Here is a 22066-nt window from a genome sequence, read left to right on the forward strand (position 1 = left end):
AAGCAAAGACTTTTGGGGGTAGGGGTAGGGTGCTGTTCAAGGACTACCATGAAGGTCACTCAAGAAGAGCATCGGGGACCATGGGTGAGAATGACGTACAGCCATCCCTTGGTCTCCCAGGGGTTTGTTTCTGGATCCCTGTGGATCCCCAAATCCATGGATGCTGAAGTCCCTTATATAAAATGGCATGGTATCTGCCTATAACCTACATACCTCCTTTCATATACTTTAGATTATCTTTAGATAACTTATAATACCTAATACAATGTAAATGCTATGTAAATAGTTGCCAATGTGCAGCGTATTCAAGTTTTGTCTTTTGGAACTTTCTGGAATTTTTTTCCCCTATTTTCTATCTTCAGTTGGCAGAGCCAGCGGCAGGCAGAACCCAACTGTATCCTTCACGTACATTCAGGGGCTTTGGGTCTGGACTGCAGACAGGTCAGATGTTACTCTGTTTTACTCGGGGGACTGATCTCACCCCGCAAAGTTCCCTGCAGCAAAGCAGGGACGTGAGCCTGGCTCGCCGCTCCAGGGCCCCCAAAGCACCCTCTCAACACTGAGCCCCACCCCCTTCAGTTTAACCTATTTCCAAAAGGAGAAGGAGGAGAACGGCCATCCGGGTGGCGCTCTGAACCTTTTCACAGCAATAGACTTTTGGAAATCAAAACCCCAATTTAAGAAGGAAGGAAGAAGCGGGTCCCTCTGCTCCTGAGAAAGCAAAGGGTGCAGCAGCCCACGCTCACCGCTAGATGGCGGTCGTGGAAGAAGCAAATGCTCATATCGGGGGACCTTCCCGCGGGGGCCCCGTTTGGCTTCCGTGCATCTCCCTTTTGGCCCACAAAGTGTTTGTACATGTTTTGGGGAAATTTCACGTGAAAATATAGTGCTCCAGGCTCACCTGCCAAACAGTCCCCAGGATCTGGCATCACCTGGGCCTGCATCTCTCGGGGAACCACGGCTTGGCTCTGAGCAGAGCTGCTCCCCCAGGTGGAGTTTGCCCGTCCTCTCCTCGTCCTCTCCTGGTCACTCACTCATGTCACCTCCTGGCCTCTGCAGGCTGAGTGTGCCACCCCAATAGCCCCCAAGCCACGTAAAGGGGTGTCTGGTGAGGTATATAAGTTGAGAAGTGCCTGCATACATTCTTCTGTTCTATGTTTTACGCCTTACTCTGGTCTTACTGTCTGCAAGCCCATTTTACTTCGGCCCAAAGCTGGGCGAGGCGCCTCTAATACGTGCCCTACCTTAGAGTTTACCATATTATCACGGGCCCAGATTTTTACTGTCTCTCCCATTAATTTGTAAATTCTCTGGGGGCAGGGACCAAGATAATTGGGTACTTGGCTCTTCAAAGGAATTCAATAAACAAAGAAGCAAAGAGAGAAGGAAGGGAGGGGAAGGGTGTACTCAAACATCCTTGGTTCTCAAGCCCAAGTGGGCATCAGAATCCCCTGGAGGACTGGTTACAGCTCCAGCAGCTGGGACCTACCTGCAGAGTTTCCGATTCAGTAGGGCTGGGCGGGGCCTGAGAATCTGCGTTTATAACAGGTTCTTGGGTTCTATTGGCCCAGGATCCACATTTTTGAGAACGTCTGCTCTTGGTGACTCTTTTTCAAAAGACCAGCTTCTAGAAATAGTTTACAGGTTTTTAATAATTCTCTCACCCCTGTATTTTTATTGTAGAATATAGCAGGTACTCCATAAATAGTGGTTCCGTGACACATACATGAGTGGCTCTCTCCAGATCACATGGTGAAGTGAAAGTGTGGCCAATCAAGCATCTAATTGTTGTTCTCTGAGCCTGGGCTGTGAGGCCTCATGGTCCTTCTTAAAACTCCGTCAGCCACTCTGCACACAAGATGCAGATTGCTTTCTGCCTGATATCCTGGAGAGAAGCTGCTTTAGAGGAGATTCCAGAAACCACTGCCCTTCTTAAATCCTCTAATGTATCCAGGGAGATGGAGAAATCCATGGTGTTCTGGGGGGGCTGGGGGTGGCAAACAGAACACAGTGTCACCAAAAGCCTTGGTTATCTTCAGGTCGTTGGTCACGGGGATGCAGTTGGCAAAGGAATTTTGTGGAGTAATGTATGTCAAGTGAAGCCCCCTGAGGACAAAGCCCAGGCTGGTAGGAGCTCTTCCGCCTCCCGGGAGGCTCAGCTGCAAACCAGATGGGGGGGGGGGGTGGGGGCGGTCTCTGCATTTTTCCTCCCCAACCCCAACCGGCGGGGATAAAACGAGGGTACGTTGCCACCAAGTGGTCATGGCTGGTAACACGCCGTGGCTAAGGAAATAATGAAAACCCGGAAATGTCTGAAGAATGGATGCATGAGAGGATAAACACTATGATTATTTTATTTTCGTCTCTTCCAGTGAACTGAAACACACATTCCCATTTTTGCATAGAAAACACTTGGAGGAAGAAGTATCCAAGGAGGAGAGTCAAACCCTTTAAAGATCCCGGACCAGATATTGCTTGACCAAGAAAGTGTAGATGGTTAGGGAATTCAGTTCAAGCCCCTTGGATCCCATCCAGATGTTCAACCAGCTGGTCACACCGAGTCCCCTCCAGTCAATTACTTTTCTTGATGTTTCTAATCAAGAGTATTATATATGTGATGCTATAAACTTTTATACTTAATATTAGCTCATAACTCAGGATCCGAAACCAGATGTTTTGGGTGAGAAAGAAATTGATGACTTATCAGTAGATTGAACCCAGGCCACTGGCTGCTTTCCAGGCATTTTACCAGCTGAGCTGCAAAGCTGAGTGGTTGCTACCAGCTCCCTTCAGTTATGGAGAGAGGAAAAAAGAGAGAGAGAGAATGAAAATACATATGAACATAAAGCAGCATTCAAGATCTTTTATGATTTTTTTTCTCTTATAAAATAAGAGCTTGTAGTGTTAAGTCAAGCCTCAGAACACATCGTCCTCTTCTTTATAACATCATGAAGGTTGGCTGCTGGGGATGGAGGGGAGAATAAAGTAAAATACGTTGCCAAGAGAAGGGGATGCCGCTGACCATCACCAATCAGGTGGGATCATGTCTTTAAATTGTAATTGACTTTTCCTCCCAGGGATTCCTCTCTGCCCTGGGACAGAAACAGCCATGCCCACAGACAGGAGGAATTAGGCCGAGTAGAGAGCAGAGAACAAAGAATTCTTTTGGGCTTTGGTTTCAGGCTCCTGAAGGAGAGGGGGAATTCCTGCCCCACCGACCTTCTTGAAAAACACCCCCCAACCTGTGGATCGGGGAGCAGGACTTCAGGTGGGTGTCAGGGCAAGAGTTTCTGTGGCTGACTTCCTGGGTTAGAGTCCTGGGTGGGTAGCAGACCCCAGAAAGGGCATGGCTGCATGCGGCATCTGGCCATTTGGGGCCAGAGTGATTCCAAATGAGATAACCCATGAAGAGCACTTAGCAGATACAGAGCATGTGCTCAGAGAACTGCAGCTGTTACTGTTTTTGTGAGGATGCTCATGTTTCAGATGCCTTTAGAATCACCAAAGCCAGCTCCCTGTGGGATGCTTCCTCAGCAAGGGACAGCCAACAGAGGACCCCTCCCCCTCTCCCTCCCCCTTTCTACCTTTTCTCCCCACATCAGACAAGACGACTTTTAACTCAGTTTCCTCAATGAGCCAATCTAAATCAGTATGTTATGGTGAATTTTATATGTCAACTTGGCTAGGCCATGGTACCCAGATATTTGGTCAAACGTTATTCCAGATGTTTCTGTATATTTTTTGCGTGAGGTTAACGTTTACATCGGTAGACTTCGAGTAGATTACCCTCCATAATGTGGGTGGTGGGCCTCATCTAATCAGGTGAAGGCAAGAAAGACTAACCGTCCCAGGGAAAGGAGGAATTTTGCCAGCAGGTGGCCTTTGGACTCAACTACAACTCTGCTGGGTCTCCAGCCTCCTGGTTCACCCTGCAGATTTTGTTTTCAACTCTTTTTCTTTCTTTCTTTCTTTTCTTTTTCTTTTTCTTTTTTTTTCATTTGGTCTCACAGCACAGCTTGCAGGATCTTAGTTCCCCGACTGGTAATCAAGGGCTGAATCCACACCCTTGGCAGTGAAAGCACGGAGCTACAGACACATGAGCCAATTTCTTAAAATAAGTCCTTCTTTCAACACACACACACACGCACACACACACACACGCACACGCACACACGCCCTGTTGGTTCTCTGGAGAACGCTGATGAATAGACAGTGATTCCACAAGACCATCATAGAATCCACAAATGAGGAAATCAGGGCCCTACCCCTACCCTGGTGGATTGAAAAGTAGAATACTGGGTATCTACTGGTGAAAAATTGGGAGAGTAAATCTCTCTATTAGTTATGACCTTTGTAATCGTGGGCAAATTAATCCCTTTCTGCCTCAGTTTTCTCATCTGTGAAATGGGGTACTAATAGGCTCCACATGGCAGCACCGTGGTGAGGATTAGATGATTTACACATTTAAATTCATGGAGGCGTGCCCATCACAGTCAGCACTCACTGAACTACTGTGTGTGGTTCTCTGGATACACCCCCATCTTTCGTATCTCCCTGCCGTTCCCTCTGGCTGGAATAACTTTCCTCATCTTGCCGTTCTGGAAATCTCCTATTCATTTTTCAAACTCCCAAGCATGCCACATGTTCTGTGAGAAGGCTCCTCTGACGCCATCCTCTGTACACAGAAAATAACTATCACTAACACACGTGCTTATGCTCTCAGCAAAAAAATCAACTGTGCAAACAAATATATATATATATAAACTATATTTCTTCTACTTTTGCATATTTCTATTTTAAGCTACCACGCTGGGTTGGCAGAAAATTCAGACCTCAGGGTTTCTGAGTCCCCAGTCTCCTGAGGGGCCGTGTCAGCTTCCTGGAGGTGGCACGCATCAATCTGTTAGGCTGCCATACCAAAATACCACAGACAGGGGGGCTTAAACAACAGAAACTTATTTTCTCACAGTTCTGGAGGCTGGGAGAGTGAGATCAAGGTTTGGTTTCTTGCAAGGCCTCTCTGCTTGGCTTGCAGACAATCAGCTTCTCCTTGTGTCCTCACCTGGCTTCTCCTCTGTCCTGGAGCATCCCTGGTGTTTCTTTTGTGTCCTAATCTCCTTATCCTACAAGGACACCAGTCAGATTGGATTAGGGCCCACCCTGATGGCTCATTTGGACTTAATGAACTATTTAAAGGCCCTAACTCCAATTACGATCACATTCTGAGTACTGGGAGTTAGGCTTCAACGTGTGAATTTTGGGGGAACACAATTCAGTCCGTAACATGGGGTATAGCGGCAGCTCACACGTTAGCAAGGCAAATGGGGGTGGGGGGAACATCTGGTCCTCAGTCATCGGGCCACGGGGCTCTTCGATGCTCATCTTGATCAGAAATACCCTCGGTCCACAATGCCCAGATGCCCAGGCAGCCAATCTGCCTGGAGTCCTGCAGCCTTCAGGGGCTCTGCCAGGGAAAGGGGCACACGTCTCCCTGTGCCTCAGCCCACATTTGCCTTTCCTTCAGCCCAAGGGACTCTCCCTAGTTTCACAGAGAATCCTTTCTCTCTTCACGTTTTTGCCAGAGACACTGGTCTCTGTCCGACAAATTTATCCAACAAATCTTCTCTTCCCAGAAGCGGATGCTTTTGAAACAAAAGCAAGGGAGACTCTGGGGCTACTTTTGCCTTTATCCCGGCTACAGCCCCCTCCTGCGACTTTCAAGGGGGCTCGCCAGCTGCTTGAAGATGGGAAGGTCAGACCCCAAAAAACAATCTCAAAATAATATGCCTCGCTTTGTTCGACATGCATAAAAACAGCCCAGACTGTTGGATGGATGGAGGGATGGACAGAGGACAGATGTGTGAAAAAGCATGTACAGCAAATGTTAACAGCGGGATCTAAGCAGTGCGTGTGCAAAGGACGTTTGGCATTTTTCATTATCAATTGTGTGCGTGTAGGGAGGGGGGATATTACAGTTCACATTTGCCAGCCTTCCGCCTGTAAGCTCCTCGGTGAAATATGGGGGGGTTTGTTTGTGTTTTTGTTTGTTTGTTTGTTATTGGCAACAATGTGCTCGGCACTTGGTACCGCTAGAAATAAGCTCTGAAAGGAGCGGACCCTGAAGGAAGGAGCCTCCTCCTTGGAGGTTCCGCACTCCTCTTGGCTGCAGCGCCACTGCGCCCTCTAGTGGCGAAGTTGCTCGCACTCCTCGGGACGTTTCCCTGAGACCCGGCCCTGGGCTGGGATCAGTCTGGGGGTGGACCCGCCAGGCTGCGACCCGGGGATATGAAGGAAAGGCCGCAGGGCAGGTAGATGGTGGGAGCCACCCAGAAGATGCACCACGGAGGATGTGGGATGGATCTAAACGTGCGCTGAGGGACCTCCCTGGTGGTCCAGTGGCTAAAACTCCACGCTCCCAATGCAGGGATCCCAGGTTACATCCTTGGTCAGGGAGCTAGATCCCACATGCCTCAACTAAGAGCCCGCATGCTGCAACTAAAAGATCCCAAACGCGGCAACAAGGACTTGGCACAGCCAAATAAATAAATAAATATTTTAAAAAGTAAATAAACGTGCGCTGAGGATCTAGAAGGCTTAAGTGTTCCAGCCTGGTGTCAATTGAGAGCACCTGCCGACTGGGGGCGGGGTTAGCGCCCCTCAACTGGGAAGAATATTCCAATCAGGTGGACAGGGAGTTGCCTCACGGCCTCTCTACCTCTGGGCAAGCGTCTGTGCAGGACCCCAACCCCTCATGTCAGACACTGGTTCAGAGCTACCAGCTGGGATCATAGGAAAAGAGGGACCTTAAAGTTCTCCCCTTGAAGGTCGAGGGGCAGCAGACACAGGAAAGCTGAGGGGTTCTGAGTAGAAGGGGGCTGGGGGAGGAGAGGCTGGAGTGAGCTGTTTGGGGCTGAACTGTGTCCATCCCCCAAATTCATGTGTTGAAGTCCTAACTCCCAGTGACTCAGAATGTGACTGAATTTGAAGACAGGGCCTTTAAAGATGTGATTCAGTTAAAATGAGGCCGTGGCAGTAGGCCCTAGTCCAATCTGACTGGAGCCAAGACATTTGGACATACAGAGAAACACCAGGGATGCACAGCGCAAAAGCCGTGTGAGGGCACAGGGAGAAGGTGGATGTCTGCAGGCCAAGGAGAGAGGCCTCAGGAAAAACCAGCACTGCTGACACCTTGGTCCCAGACTTCCAGCCTCCAGAACTGTGAGAAAATTAATTTCTGTTGTTTAAGCCCCCCAGTCTGTGGGGTTATGTTATGGTGGCCTGAGCAAACTAATACTAGGCACATCTTCTATGCCCTCAGCAAACGTTTCCTGTGCCCTGTCTAATATCTAATTTAGATACTGCTTAATGCTCAGTATCTAAAGTGGAATGAAGGGGCTTCCCTGGTGGTCCGGTGGTTAAGACTCCGTGCTCCCAATGTAGGGAGCACAGGTTTGATCCCTAGTTGGGGAACTAAGATCCAGCATGCCACACAGCGTGGCCAAAAACAAACAGAAACAAAACAAAACAAAACAAAAACATAATAAGATGGGATGAAGCCTGGGAGGCATTAACTATGGCAGAGCTGCAGTCTCTCAGAGCCTGATGCAGCCTGGGCCACCTTTTTTTTTTTTTAACATTCCTGGTATATTAAAAAAACACACCAGAGATTTAAAAAATGGTGGTACCTGAGTGGGTGTTGGCTGTGACTTGCTTTAACTTCCAAGCCTGAAGTCTCACTTTCAGTGAAACTTGGAAACTGACCACCATGTAAAAACCTTGGCCTGAATACTGAATGAGAACGGTCTACGGGGAGGGAGAGGCTTTGTGGAGGTGAAGCAAGGCACCCTGGCTCGCAGCCCGAACGTGGAAGTGAGGCCATGGTGGATATTCCATCCACCATGGAGCTGCCCTAGTAGCCACTGCGAGGAAGGGATAAGCCATCCCCAATGAGCAAAACTGTGGGCAAGAAAATGATTGAAATGGTGTTCAAGCAACTGGGTTGGAAGGTAGTTTGCACCCACAGCAGTGGACAATTAAGAGACTCAAAGCAAGAGGAAGTGGTTGGATTCTGTTAATTGCTGGTGTCACTGAGTTCTGAAAGCCCATTTTCTCTGTTGCCTCTCTCCCTGATGTCAGGCTCCCTCCACTCCAGCAAGTCTGGGGTCACTTTTCTGTCTCTGACTCTCTGATGTACCCTTTTGAACATACCAGTCAGATTCCTCCCTCTGATAACACTGTCTTTGGTGTCCTGGTTGAATTTTGGGCCCTGCTTAATTGCAAGGCCACAGTCTGATTTAAGTTACTGGGTTCTTCCTAACTTCCTAATATTAATTGCCTGCCATAAGCCAGGCCCAGTCCTAGGAGCTAATGATACAGGAGAGAACCAGACCAAGAGAGCCCTGTACTCAAGGAATTTAATTCAAGTATAACCTCAGACTAGCTTTTGTCTTCATATACCAGGCATAAAATGTGACCCAGAGCATCAGTGCAGAAAGGCATACCGTGCCCTGAAAACAACATGATAAGCACCCAGGCCTTCCCTAATTTCTTCATCCAGATCTCAGAATTTTATACAAGTACTTTATATAAGTGATTCATCCTATATTTAAAGGTATAAACATTCTGGGATTACCTGACAGATGTGAGCCTAGGGAACTAGTAAAATAGAACCAACATTTATTTTTTTGTGTGGAATTTAAATTTTTTTTAAAAAGGATCAAAGTCGTCACCAAGGGGGAAAAAAATCAATATTTTATTGCACTTCTGAACTTTTTTTTTTTAAGTTTAGTATTGTTTCTGTGTTTACTCCAGCTTTATTGAGCTATGCTTGCCATATAACATTGTGTAAGTTTAAGGTTTACAGTGTAATGACTTGATATAAGTATGTATTGCAAAATGATTACCACCATGAGGTTAATTAATATGTCCATCACCACACATAGTTACCTTTTTGTGTGTGTGTGTGGTCGGAACTTTTAAGATCTACTCTTAGTAACTGTCAAGCATACAATACCGTATTGCTAACTATAGTCACTATGTCGTACAGGACATCCCCAGAGCTTAGTCATCTTATAACCAGAAGTTTGTACAATTTGACCACCTTTACCTATTTTCCCCATGCTCCCAGCCCCTGGTAATCACTAATTTACTCTGTTTCTATAAGTTTTTTTGTTGTTTGTGTTTTAGATTTTCTATATAAGTGAGATGGTAGAGTATTTGGCTTTCTCTGACTTATTTCATTTAGCAAAATGCCCTCAAGTTTCATCCATGATGTTGCAAATCTTTATTTGATGTGGCTAATTTGCATTGTATACGTATACCACATTTTCTTACCCATGCATCCATTAATAGACGCTTAGGTTGTTTCCATGTCTTGGCTATTGTAAATAATGCTGTAATTTACATGGGGGTGCAGATAACTCTTTGGGATAGTGATTTCACTTCCTTCATATATATACCCAGAAGTGGAATTTCTGGATCATATGGTAGATCTATTTAAAAAAAAAATTCTTTTTTGAGGAAACTCTATATTATTTTCCATAGTGACTGCACCACTTTACATTCCCACCAGCAGTGCACCAGGGTTCCCTTTTCTCCACATCCTGGCCAACACTTGTTATCTCTTAACTTTTTGATAATAACCATTCTGATGAGTGTGGTGATATCCCATTGTGGTTTTCATTTTCATCTCCCTAATGATTAGTGATATTGAGCACCTGTTCATGTACCTGGTGGGCATTTGTATGTCTTCTTGGGAAAGATATCTATTCAGACACTTATTTTAAAATCGTATCATTTGGCTTTTTGCTATTAAGCTGTATGAGTTCCTTATGTACGTTGGATATTAACTCCTTATCAGATGATTTGCACATACGTTCTCTCATCCTGTAGGCTGCCTTTTCATTTTGTTGATCAAATATTTATTCTGAATATTTATGGGGATGGTAGTATCATCATCATTTCAGGGCTTAAGCCCGTGAAAGGTGTAAAGTCACAGAAATGCAGTTTTCCTGATCCTTTTGGGGAAGGTTACTTCAAGTGCAAAATATGCTTTTTACACAGTTGGGTGGTAATCTTCCGCAGAACCAGTTTCATATTTGAGTGAAACTTCCAAGTAAAGGATCATCCCCACTTAAGGAAGCTCCCTGTATTTCTAGTGGTTTAATTGAGCTCTCTCAGGGACAAATCCTCATTTGCTCTGTAGGGGATAGTAGGTCTTTTTCTGGTTTCAAAAGGCCTGTATTGGGCCATCTGCCCCAGGACGTCCCTGGTCAACATTTCTTTAACCACCGTAGCTTATTTAAATATATTTTATGCGGGTTGAAACATTTTATTTCCTTTTCAATTTTACTACCATTTATTGAGCGGCTGTTCTGTGGCAGTGCCACTCAAAGAGCTGTCAGTATATTATTAGGTGATTTACAAAAAAATGGGCAGAAGACCTAAATAGACATTTCTCCAAAGAAGACCTACAGATGGCCGAGAGGCACATGAAAAGCTACTCAACGTCACTAATTATTAGAGAAATGCAAATCAAAACTACAATAAGTTATCACCTCACACCAGTTAGAATGGGCATCATTCAGAAATCTACAAACAACAAATGCTGGAGAGGGTGTGGATAAAAGGGAACTCTCCTACACTGTTGGTGGGAATGTAAATTGATAACAGCCACTATGGAGATTCCTTAAAAAACTAAAAAACAGAATTACCATATGACCCAGCAATCCCACTACTGGGCATATACCCAGAGAAAACCATAATTCAAAAAGACACATGCACCCCAGTGTTCATTGCAGCACTCTTTACAATAGCCAGGTCATGGAAGCAACCTAAATGCCCATCGAAAGACGAATGGATAAAGAAGATGTGGTACATATATACAATGGAATATTACTCAGCCATAAAAAGCAACAAAATTGGGTCATTGTAGAGACGTGGATGGACCTAGAGACTGTCATACAGAGTGAAGTAAGTCAGAAAGAGAAAAACAAATATATTAACGCATATATTTGGAATCTAGAAAAATGGTACAAATGAACACGTTTGCAAGGCAAAAATAGAGACACAGATGTAGAGAACAAACGTATGGACACCAAGGGGGAAGGGGGGATGGGATGAATTGGGAGATTGGGATTGACATATATACACTAACTTACATAAAATAGATAACTAATGAGAACCTGCTGTACAGCACAGGGAACTCCACTTTGCTGTCCGGTAGAAACTAACACAACACTGTAAAACAACTATACCCCAATTAAAAAAAAATTAAAGGAGGATGTTCAGCTTATAAATCATTAAAATAATTTTCATAATAAAAAATATATTATTCGGTGATTTAATTCTAAAAAACCTTATGAAGTGAATACTGTGACTATCCCCACTTGACAGATAAGGAAACAAGCTCAGAGAGGTCAAGATCACTCAACTAATAAGAGACCCAGGACTCGCTTGTTCCAGAGCTTGTTCTCTTAACCCCTATTCTTGCTTTTCTTTCCACAAGCCAGTAAAAACATCTGAAACGTGTATTCATGCGAATTACAATGGAAATAAAATTAGCAAAACTTCTGTGGTAAAGCTCTAGTTTACCTCCTCACATTTAATCCTAAAAACAACCACAAAGGGGTAACTTGTCTAAGGGGACACCTTGGAGTCGGTAGGGACGGGTCGATCACCCCTCAGCCAACTCCACTCCGAGAACCTGGTCTCTGGGGGGCATTGCCTTTTCCGGTCCTGCGCTCCCAGAAGTCCCGCCCAGGCGAGGGAAGATTTCCGGAAAGAATTGACGCGGGGAAGCCGGAAAGAGACCAGGGGCGGGGCCGTTCAGGGCGCTCTAGCATTCCTCCTCTCTATGGCCACCGCCAATTGACACGTCCGGAGCGGCGAGGCTCCTCCTTATTGGACGCGCGGCCTCGCGTAGGCGGGCGGCCCGGCTGGCGGCGCGCTGACTGGCTGGGGCGCCACGCGGGCGGAGGGGCGGCGCATGGGGCACGCGGAGCGAGACCGCCGGCTGCGTCCAGGAGCGGGAGGAGGGGGCGCATGTGGACTCTCCGCTCGCTGCTGGGGTTGCGGTGCGCGGCCGGGCGCGCCATGTCTCAGGGGCCGACTCGCCGGCCGCGGCCGCCCAAGGACCCGCTGCGGCACCTGCGCACGCGGGAGAAGCGCGGCCCGTCGTGGGTGCCCGGGGGCCCGAACACCGTGTACCTGCAGGTGGTGGCGGCCGGCGGCCGGGATGCAGGCGCTGCGCTCTACGTCTTCTCCGAGTTCAACCGGTCAGTGAGCCGCGCCGGGGTCCGGCCGGCCCAGCGGGTCCCCTGGCCAAGCCCCGCCCCGCAGGCCGCAGTGCTGAGCGCCCAGAGCATCGGGGCCCCTTCCTGGGCTTGGTATCCCGTCTATCCCCCCCTTCCCAGTGTGGATGCGAGAGCCTAGATCCCTTATATCCCCGTCCGTGTGGCTCCGGGAGGCCCCGCTGACCTTTAGACAGACTTGGGTATAAGCGTTCCCTTCCCAAGCCTCGGCCCCGAGCCCCCTCCCGTGCACCCCAGGACCAGGGCCTCCTAGTTCGTGTTGGGGGTGGGCAGGTCTGCGGAGGAGGTAATGGGGAAAGGACGCATCTCGCCCCAGTTCGAGCCTACTCAGGCCCCAGATCCCTCCCTGCCTCTGCTGAGGAGGGTTCAAACCCCAGCATCCCAACAGCAGAAATGCGGTTGGTAGCACAGCACGTGTTTTTAGTTGTTTTCCCCTGTGGTGTACAGCAAAGCATATAAACGGTGGCAGAGGTTTTACAGAACCGAATCTAATGACTCTCTGGTGTACTGTTCGTCCTTTAGGTATCTCTTCAACTGCGGGGAAGGCATCCAGCGACTCATGCAGGAGCACAAGTGAGCCAGCCATTTTCCTGCGGGGTGGGGAATGACTCTGCGGCTTTGAGGCAGGAGGGTTGTTACAGCAGGAGAATGGGTCCCTGGTCCTTCTGTTTTGTCCTGCTCCAACGCTTTCTTTTTCTTAGGCTGAAGGTGTCTCGTTTGGACAACATATTCCTGACCCGAATGCACTGGTCTAATGTTGGAGGGCTGTGTGGTGAGTATATTCTTTCCCAGGTCAGGGGGCTGGGGGGGAGGTGTCTGGGATTTTAACCTGCCTGGCCCTTTTTTTGCCCGACTTTGGAATCCAGGGGCTCTGGAATACTTTTTATGCCGGCCCCGTCAGCTGCAGCAGGGAGAATCAAAAGCTGACTCAGAAAAGTAGATTTTAAAGTAGACGCTGCCTGCAGGTGTTAACCATCCACCTCATTTATTGAGTTGCTGGACTGGAGGTATGGGACAAACTGGAGAGTGTGGTGATGCTGATTGCAGTCAATATATCAGTATTCACCATTGAGACCGTCCCCTCGCTACACACAGATGCCCAGTGTCCAGGTTACCCCCTTGTTTATGCCCATCAATTAGAAGGATCGAGATTGTTTTGCCGCCAGATTCTGTAAGGTTCGTGGAGCAGGTAGGAGGGAGTGGAGGCTGAACCGGTCTCATTCCCAGAGCTGAGACTCAGGTGAGGCCAGGAAGCACCCAGGGTGCGGAACCTGTGGCCTGCCTCTGACTTGGCATGATTTTGCACCCGAGGTGCCTCACCCTAGTATCAGGTCCTGCCCGTTCTGGAGGCATTTGAGTGATGGCCGGTGTCCCTCGTAGGTCTAGCCAGCATCCCTTCTGCTCTACACATGCACAACAAGCAGGAAACCAGCAAGTGGAGTAAGGAGTGCGCCTCCTGGCCGCAACTACGGGTCAGGGTGATGAGAGGTGTGATTTTATTCGTCCCTTTTAGGAATGATTCTTACCTTAAAGGAAACCGGGGTTCCAAAGTGTGTGCTCTCTGGACCTCCACAACTGGTGAGTCTCTCCTGACTCAGCTGTCAAAGCTAAGCCCTCCATTTCAATGTGAGTAACAAGGATTTCCAATTTTACAAATCAGCCTTCTGCCCTCCAGAGTTAATTGACGTTGGCATAAATACTTTGCCTTTCGAGTTAAAGACACCTGAGTCCATAAACCTTATTAATTCTGTGACCTTGATTGAGTTACTTTCCTTTCTGGAGCCTCAGTGTCTTCATCTGTGAGATGGTTTGCAGTTGTTAAGGATTAAACGAGGTAACACGCAAGACACTCGTGCTTTATCAGGTGTTTCACGCCATATGGACACAACAGATGTCAGCTTTTATCCTTATTTATTACATTTCAGACATCTTCGTCCCTTCCCAGCCAGCTAAGGACACTGTCGAGAGGTTGTGTACACATTGTTAGCGTAAGGGTTCGCTTCCCAGGTGCTAGGGTAAAAGGCCAGCCCTGTAAAGTGTGTCCCCAGAATAATGCTGCATGGCTGTCCCTCTGTCTTCTTCTCGTTGGTCTGTCCCTACACCTTCTACTGCCATTGCTTCCCATGTCCAGTCCTGCCCCCCCGTGACCGTCCAGCACTGCGGCCAGAGGGACCCCTCCCAAGCGGAACCGCAGGCGGGTCACTTCATCCTAAAACACTTAAAGGGTCTTTGTTGTACACACAGTGCAAACGCCTTCACGTGGCCCACAGGTCCTGTCGGCCCAGGCCCTTGCCGGCCCTGGCACCTGGGCCCTGGTCACCAGGCGGGGCTGCGGGCCGGCTTTTAGCTCTTCACGGAAGCCCCTTCCTGTCTCAGGCCTTCGTCCACGCACCAGTTCCCCTCTTGCCACGCCTGTGTCCTTCCTTCGAAGGCTCACCTCAAAGGGTGTTTGCTCAGGAGCTGCCCCTGACTCTCCAGATGGGTCGGATCCCAGCTCCCCACGTTTTTCGTATCTGCAGGTCCCTCAGCACCACGGCTGCTGGTTGTCACTTGTATTGTTTCTGTCTCCCCCTGGATTCTTAAGTTCCGTGAGGGCAGGGACCCCATCTTTTCACTGCTGACCCCTTGGCATCTAACATGTGGTGGACACTCAGTAAATATTTGTATGAAGGAAGTTCAAAATACTCTCTGAACTGTGTTTTATGTCGGTACCTTTGATGCCTCTCGTGTACTTGAACGTGTTGCTGTGTCTTCCTCCTGTGCAGCCATAACTGCTCACTTCCTTATTTTTCTTTCTTAGGAAAAGTACCTGGAAGCTATCAAAATATTTTCTGGTCCACTGAAAGGAATAGACCTGGGTATGTCCTTGATTATGACTCATTGCCATTTCTGTCTCATATGTCCCCGTCTCTCAAATCAGAATCCATAGAAGCTGACGAAATTAAACCTTAAAGTCAAAACGCTTCATCCACGTGAGATGAATTTTTAAAATATCGCTTTGCTGCGCCCTCGCCTCCCGCTTCTCCCCAAACACGGGCAGGGGAGGCAGGAGTGAGTTAAAAGCTGCTGCATGCTGCGTGGGGGTCTCCCTTGGGGCCCCGAGGCTCCGCCCTGGCCCTACAGGTGGTTCTCGTCATCGAGTGGCCTTGGGTCCCTTGTAGTTAGAAGGGCTGTGAGCGGCTGACTGGGCGGGAGGCGCGTGGCCGCTTGATGGGAGGAGGCCTGGCCGATGTGCCGGCAGAGCCCGGTGCGTCTCTGGCTTGTTCTTCTGTAGAAACACTAGTATTTTATTTCAGAATGTGTCCCGGGCCTCGCGATGCCGAGCGTTTGCCTGTGTCTCTCACGTTTAAGTCTCGGCTTCGTGTTTATTTTAGCGGGTTATCGCCTGTGATCGTCGTGTGTCTTCTCCCGTGGCTGACCTAAATATTAGTGGCTGATGAAAATATGTTTTCGCCGTTTCCCTAAACACTTCGGTTGACTCAGAAATTCTGGCTTTAGCACAGACTCCCGCCAGAGTCGTGGGCAGCGATGTGGGCTGGATCCTCACGCCTCCCTCGTTCGCTGCTGCAGTCACTGTCCTGTGGTCTTTTCCCCGCAGCGGTGCGACCCCACTCCGCGCCGGAATACCAGGACGAGACCATGACCGTCTTCCAGGTCCCCGTCTACAGTGAGTGTGAGGCTGCGATTCCTAGGAGTGGGAGGACGTGGGTCCGGGGTCAGGAAGGCAGGTGGCAACAGAAACTGCCGATCACTGGCCTGTGTACCCGGCTTTGTGTTCTGAGCACGATTAGGAAGTTTAGCCGAGGAGTTCCTGCCCTGAAGGAGCTTATGACCTTGAGGACAGACGCGTTTACCTCATATGTAACGATCGTGATTGCACTTTGGGGCGTCAGGTAATCAGGCTCTGCCCTCAGATCTGCCCGTTTATCGCCAGGGATCATTGCCACAGGTGTGGGCGCCCTCCTGGGATGCAAGGGCTTGGAGAGGTGGGCACAGGCGAGCCCTGTTCGTAAGCGGCAGCCCGGCGGGAGTGCGGTTGGCGGTCAGAAGGGCTCGAGGGCCTCCTCAGGCCCCGGGGCCCGACGTGTGGTCCTGACGCGGAGACAGGCAGGCTGCAGGCGAGGCACTGCTGCATCCGTGCCGCCCTGGGGTCTGGCTGACGCTCTGCGTCGGTCTCCCGACTGTGGGCGACGTGCAGGGCCGGCTCCTCGCCCGTCACCTGGTCTGAGCTTGCCGCGTGCAGAGGGGGGCAGACGAGCCCGCACCCCCGGCCGGAGGAGCCCGGGACCCGCTGGGAGACGGGCCTGCGCCGGCCCAGCTCACTCTCCTCGCGTGTCCTCCCCCGGCTGCGCCCCTAGCCTGGCGTGCGCCCCACTCCAGCACGTGGCCCCGTACCCTCCGACACGTGCGAGTGATCAGTGCTGAGCCCGCCCGGTGAGCCCGGAAGACCGGGCAGCTCAGAGGGCCGGGCGGGGCGGGGGTCGCTGAGACCAGCCGCCGTGTGCCCGCCTCTTGGGGCAGGGATTTCTTCTGTTCGCCACACCGCGGCCTGCGGGACCTTAGTTCCCCAACCAGGAATCGAACCCGGGGCCCCATGCAGTGAAAGCATGCAGCCCTAACCGCTGGAGAGCCAGGGGAGTGTTTTTCTGACCTTGACTGAACTGAGTGCCCAGTGGTGCCACTCCTCGTGGCGATGGGGAACCTTGGGCCAAGGTCTGGGTGGAGCGTGATGGCGGTGGATAAACCAGCCGAGTGCGCAGGTGCTCTCTGCTCAGCACGCTCTCGAGTCCCCGCTGTGGTCAGGCTGGGACCCGGGCAGAAACCTCAAGATGAGGAGGATGGGCGTGTAGCCCAGAGACAGGCGGGGAGGTGGCCAGTAGAGGACAGGCCGGCACGGTGGGCGACCTGGCTGTGAGCTTGCCCTCGGCGTGTGTCACTCGCTCGTTTCCCTTCCCAACCAGGTGAACAGGTGAATGGGAAGCAGCAGCTGGCGCGGAGTGCAGAGAGGCTGAGTCCAGAGCCGTCTCCAGACCCGGGACCGGCAGAAGGGGAGCAGTACCTGGTGGATGGTAATGGCGCGTGGGCAGCGGCGCGCTGGCGGGGGTGCGAGCCTGTCCTAATCCGTTCGCTGCTTCTGCTCTACATTCGAATCTTTGTCATAAGGAAGTTCAGTGTGCAAAACAGACACTTTTTCTTATCGCGTTAGGATTCGGCTGTGGGGCAGGTGAGAAGGTTGTCTTTAAAAGCGGCCACATGAAGCTGTAGAGGCCAATCCGCAGCCCTGGGGAGCCCCAAGCTTTGGCTTCAGTTTAACCAGAGGAAGAGCAGGACCTGGCAAATGATTGATTGGGAGGCTTTGTGTTTCTCTTTTTTTTTTTTTTTTTTGGTATAAAGTTACATTGTTTATTTCGTCATACTGCATAGATCATGAAGTCTTTACGATTCGTTACAGTCTTGGGATTTTTTTTTGAATTCCCATTTCACTTGTAGCAAGTCAGTGTCATCCCCAGATCAAAGTCACTTCTTTATATGTGCACCCATCATATCTACAGAACCCCCCACACAAAGAAGGTGTTCCAGCACTGTCAGCAGTGCAGAGAAGCCACGATGAACTTTTTGTCTCTCGTTAAGGCAGCAGTAACGCAAGTTAATTTTTCCTGAGTGCAGAACCTAACAGCTAAGCAGGCAGAACAGTTATACCAACGAGTGGATTTGCACCTTTTCTTCCAGAATGACAGCCTACTGGGAAACTGGATTAAAATGCCAGGATGAGACGTATCAAACGAATTGGGCTGCTTGAGGATGCTGTTGTCCAGGGGTGGGCAGGGTTGATAAGTTACTGTCTCTGCCTCGAGGCCGTGTCTGTCTGAGGACCGACAAGGGGCTGGCCCTCTGTGCTGTCCTTTTTGCGTGGCTCGGGTGAGGGCTGACACCCACGTCGTTTCTGCAGGCCTTGTAGCTTTTGTGTTATTTCCCATATTCCTACACTTGTTTGTAAAGCACATTACAACTTACTTTTCCCCCACATCTCTACTTCTAGGTAAATCTAGGTAAAATGTGTCATTTTTTTAAACATTTCACTTGCCATTTTCTGGTTGGCATTTTGCATTTTTGTTTACTCAGATCTCAACACGAGTAGGAAAAAAAGATCTGCTTGAGGAAAAAATACCAGTGTTTCTTTGACCTTTGTATCCGAACAGTTCCATCCATATAAGTTTGTGTGAAGTCAGGTTAGGTATCAGACGATCACCGATCTGTGGCACCTGGAGACATTGCTATTTACCTTGTGTGGTCGGATTTGTTTCTCCTCAGGTGTTGGCCAGAAAATGCACGGCAGGGACCCCTCCTTGGTCGTAGCTTTTGTCTGTAAGGTAAGCACCTTGCTGGACGCTCTACCTGAACATGTGTCTGGTGACCTAAGGGTTTCCGGTGGTTTGAAGGTAGCAGCTCCTACCGTCACCTGTGTTCAGAGGAAACAGTTACCCTGGTTCCCAGTAAACCACCTATGCTTGTATGTACTTCCAGATTCTCTTCCAGCCAGAGTCAGGCTACAGAGACATGTTTCATATTTGGCTGTGAGCCTCTCTCTTGAACTTCAGAAATAGTTGATAAGTTTCTGAAGTTAAAGACTACTTTTTTTTTTTTTTTAGGAATTTTTTTTTTTGTTTGAAGTATAGCTGATTTACAGTGTTGTGTTAATTACTGCTGTAGAGCAAAGTGACTCAGTTATACACATACACATTCTTTTTTATATTCTTTTCCATTATGGTTTATCACAGGATATTGAAGACAGTTCCCTGTGCTATGCAGTAGGACCTTGCTGTGTATCCATTCTATATATAATACTTTGCATCTGCTAATCCCAACCTCCCACTCCATCCCTCCCCCGCCCCGCACCCACCACAAGTCTGTTCTCTATGTCTGTGAGTCTGTTTCATAGATAAGTTCATTTGTGTCATATTTTAGATTCCACATACAAGTGATATCCTATAGTATTTGTCTTTCTCTTTCTGACTTCACTCAGTATGACAATCTCTAGGTCCATCCATGTGGCTGCAGATGGGATTATTTCATTCTTTTTTATGGCTGAGGAGTATTCCATTGTATGTATGTACCACATCTTTATTCATTCATCTGTTGATGGACATTTAGGTGGTTTCTATGTCTCGGCTGCTGTGAATAGCGCTGCTGTGATCATAGGGGTGCATGTATCTTTTTGAATTAGACTTTTGTCTGGATATATGCCCAGGAGTGGGATTGCTGGATTGTATGGTAATTCTATTTTTGGTTTTCTGAGGAACCTCCATACTGTTTTCCATAGTGGCTGAACCAATTTACATTTGCACCAACAGTGTAGGAGGGTTCCCTTTTCTCCACACCCTCTCCAGCATTTATTTGTAGACTTTTGAATGATGGCCATTCTGACCGGTGTGAGGTGGTAGCTCATTGTAGTTTTGATTTGCATTTCTCTAATAATTAGCAATGTTGAGTGTCTTTTCATGTGCCTGTTGGCCATCTGTATGTCTTCTTTGGAGAAATATCTGTTTAGGTCTTCTGCCCATTTTTGGATTGGGTTGTTTGGTTTTTCTGGTGTTGAGTTGTATGAGGGGTTTGTATATTTTGGAAATTAGCCCTTGTTTGTTGCATTGTTTGCAAATATTTTCTTCCATTCTACAGGTTGTCTTTTCATTTTGTTTATGGTTTCCTTTGCTGTGCAAAAGCTTGTAAGTTTGATTAAGTCCCATTTGTTTGTTTTTATTTCTGTTGCCTTGGGAGACTGACCAAGAAAACATTGGTAGGGTTTATGTCAGAGAATGTTTTGACTATGTTCTCTTCTAGGAGTTTTATGGTGTCATGTCTTATGTTTAATTCTTTAAGCCATTTTGAGTTTACTTTTGTGTATGGTGAGAAGGTGTATTCTAACTTCATTGATTTACATGTGGCTGTCCAACTTTCCCAACACCACTTGCTGAAGAGACTGTTTTCCCCATTGTATATTCTTGCCTCCTTTGTTGAAGATTAATTGGCAGTAGGCGTGTGGGCTTATTTCTGGGCTCTCTCTTTGGTTCCATTGATCCATCTGTCTGTTTTTGTGGCAGTACCATGCTGTTTTGCTTGCTGTAGCTTTGTAGTATTGTCTGAAGTCTGGGGGCGGGTTATGCTTCCTGCTTTGTTCTTTTTCTTCAGGATTGCTCTGGCAATTCTGGATCTTTTGTGGTTCCATATGAATTTTAGGTTTGTTCTACTTTGAAAAATGTCATGGGTAATTTGATAGGGATCACATTACATCTGTAGATTGCTTTGGGTAGTATGGCCATTTTAACAATATTAATTTCTCCTATTCAAGAGCATGGGATATCTTTCCATTTCTTTAAATCATCTTCAACTTCCTTTATTAATGTTTTATAGTTCCCAGCATATGTCTTTCACTTCCTTGGCAAGGTTTATTCCTAAGTATTTTATTCTTTGGGTTGTGATTTTAAAAGGTATTATTTTTTTACATTCCCTTTCTGATATTTCATTGTTGATGTAAAGAAATGCAACTGATTTCTGTATGTTAATCTTGTATCCTGCTACCTTGCTGAATTGGTTTATCAGTTCTGGTAGTTTCTGTGTGTAGTCTTTAGGGTTTTCTATATATAGTATCATATTATTTGCAAATAATGACAGTTTTGCCTCTTCCCTTCCAATTTGGATACCTTTAATTTCTTTTTCTTCTTTGATTACTGTGGCTAGGACTTCCAGTACTAAGTTGAATAGAAGAGGTGAGAGTGGAACATCCTTGTTCCAGATTTTAGCAGGAAGGCTTTCAGCTTTTCACCATTGAGTATTATGTTGGCTGTGGGTTTGTCATAAATAGCTTTTATTATCTTGAGACGTGGTCCCTCTCTACGCACTTTGATAAGAGTTTTTATCATGAATGGATGCTGAATTTTGTCGAATGCTTTTTCTGCATCTATTGAGATGATCATGTGTTTTTTGTCTTTTGTTGACGTGGTGTATCACATTGATTTGAGTATGTTGAACCATCCTTGTGAACTTGGGATGAATCCCACTTGGTCATGGTGTGTGATCTTTTTTGTGTATTGTTGGGTTCAGTTTGCTAATATTTTGTTGAATTTTTGCATCTATATTCGTCAAAGATACTGGCCTGTAATTTTCTTTTTTGGTGTTGTCTTTGTCTGGTTTTGGTATCAGGGTGATGATGGCTTCATAGAATGTCTTTGGGAGTGTTCCCTCCTCTTCAATTTTTTGGAAGAGTTTGAGAAGGATTTAAAGGACTACTTTTTCACAAAAAGCTTCATTTCCCTTCAAATGAATCAGGCCTTTATTGAGGCTCCTTCGCCTCTTTTAGTTTATATCATCTTCCTGTAGTTGTTACACTGCTGACGTACTAATTTTTTTTTATTGGAGTATAGTTACTTTACAGTACTGTGTTTCTACCGTATAGCAAATTGAATCAGCTATACGTATACATATATCCCCTATTTTTTTGGATTTCCTTGATTTACATCACCACAGAATTGGGTAGAGTTCCCTGAGCTATACAGTAGGTTCTCATTAGTTATCTATTTTATACATAGTATCAACAGTGTTTACATGTCAGCCTCAATATCCCAATTCATCGCCCCCCAACTTGGTAGCCATACATTTCTTCTCTACATCTCTGTGTCTATTTCTGCTTTGTAAATAAGATTGTCTACACCAATTTTTTCAGATTCGACATGTATGCTTTAATATATGATATTTGTTTT

The 22066-nt window shown here is 47.6% G+C and overlaps 1 protein-coding gene across 6 annotated transcripts in view; it reads left to right on the top strand.

The window, feature by feature from the left end:
* The first annotated feature begins 11987 nt into the window (after window positions 1-11987).
* The window catches only part of ELAC2 (elaC ribonuclease Z 2), a 30462-nt gene continuing 20383 nt past the window's right edge, over window positions 11988-22066 (top strand). For all 6 annotated transcript variants that reach the window (XR_003791895.1, XR_003791896.1, XR_003791894.1 and 3 more), the window contains exons 1-8: window positions 11988-12275; window positions 12834-12884; window positions 13013-13083; window positions 13825-13889; window positions 15112-15169; window positions 15910-15978; window positions 17273-17380; window positions 18624-18682. Coding sequence is in view for 2 of the 6 variants with exons in the window: in XM_029211386.1 (XP_029067219.1) it covers window positions 12043-12275; window positions 12834-12884; window positions 13013-13083; window positions 13825-13889; window positions 15112-15169; window positions 15910-15978; window positions 17273-17380; window positions 18624-18682 (714 nt within the window). In the remaining 4 variants the exon portion in view is untranslated. The remainder of the gene's footprint in view (window positions 12276-12833; window positions 12885-13012; window positions 13084-13824; window positions 13890-15111; window positions 15170-15909; window positions 15979-17272; window positions 17381-18623; window positions 18683-22066) is intronic.

This window comes from Monodon monoceros, unplaced genomic scaffold (assembly GCF_005190385.1).
Source record: "Monodon monoceros isolate NGI ecotype Baffin Bay Population unplaced genomic scaffold, NGI_Narwhal_1 Super_Scaffold_9, whole genome shotgun sequence".
NCBI classification, from domain to species: domain Eukaryota; kingdom Metazoa; phylum Chordata; class Mammalia; order Artiodactyla; family Monodontidae; genus Monodon; species Monodon monoceros.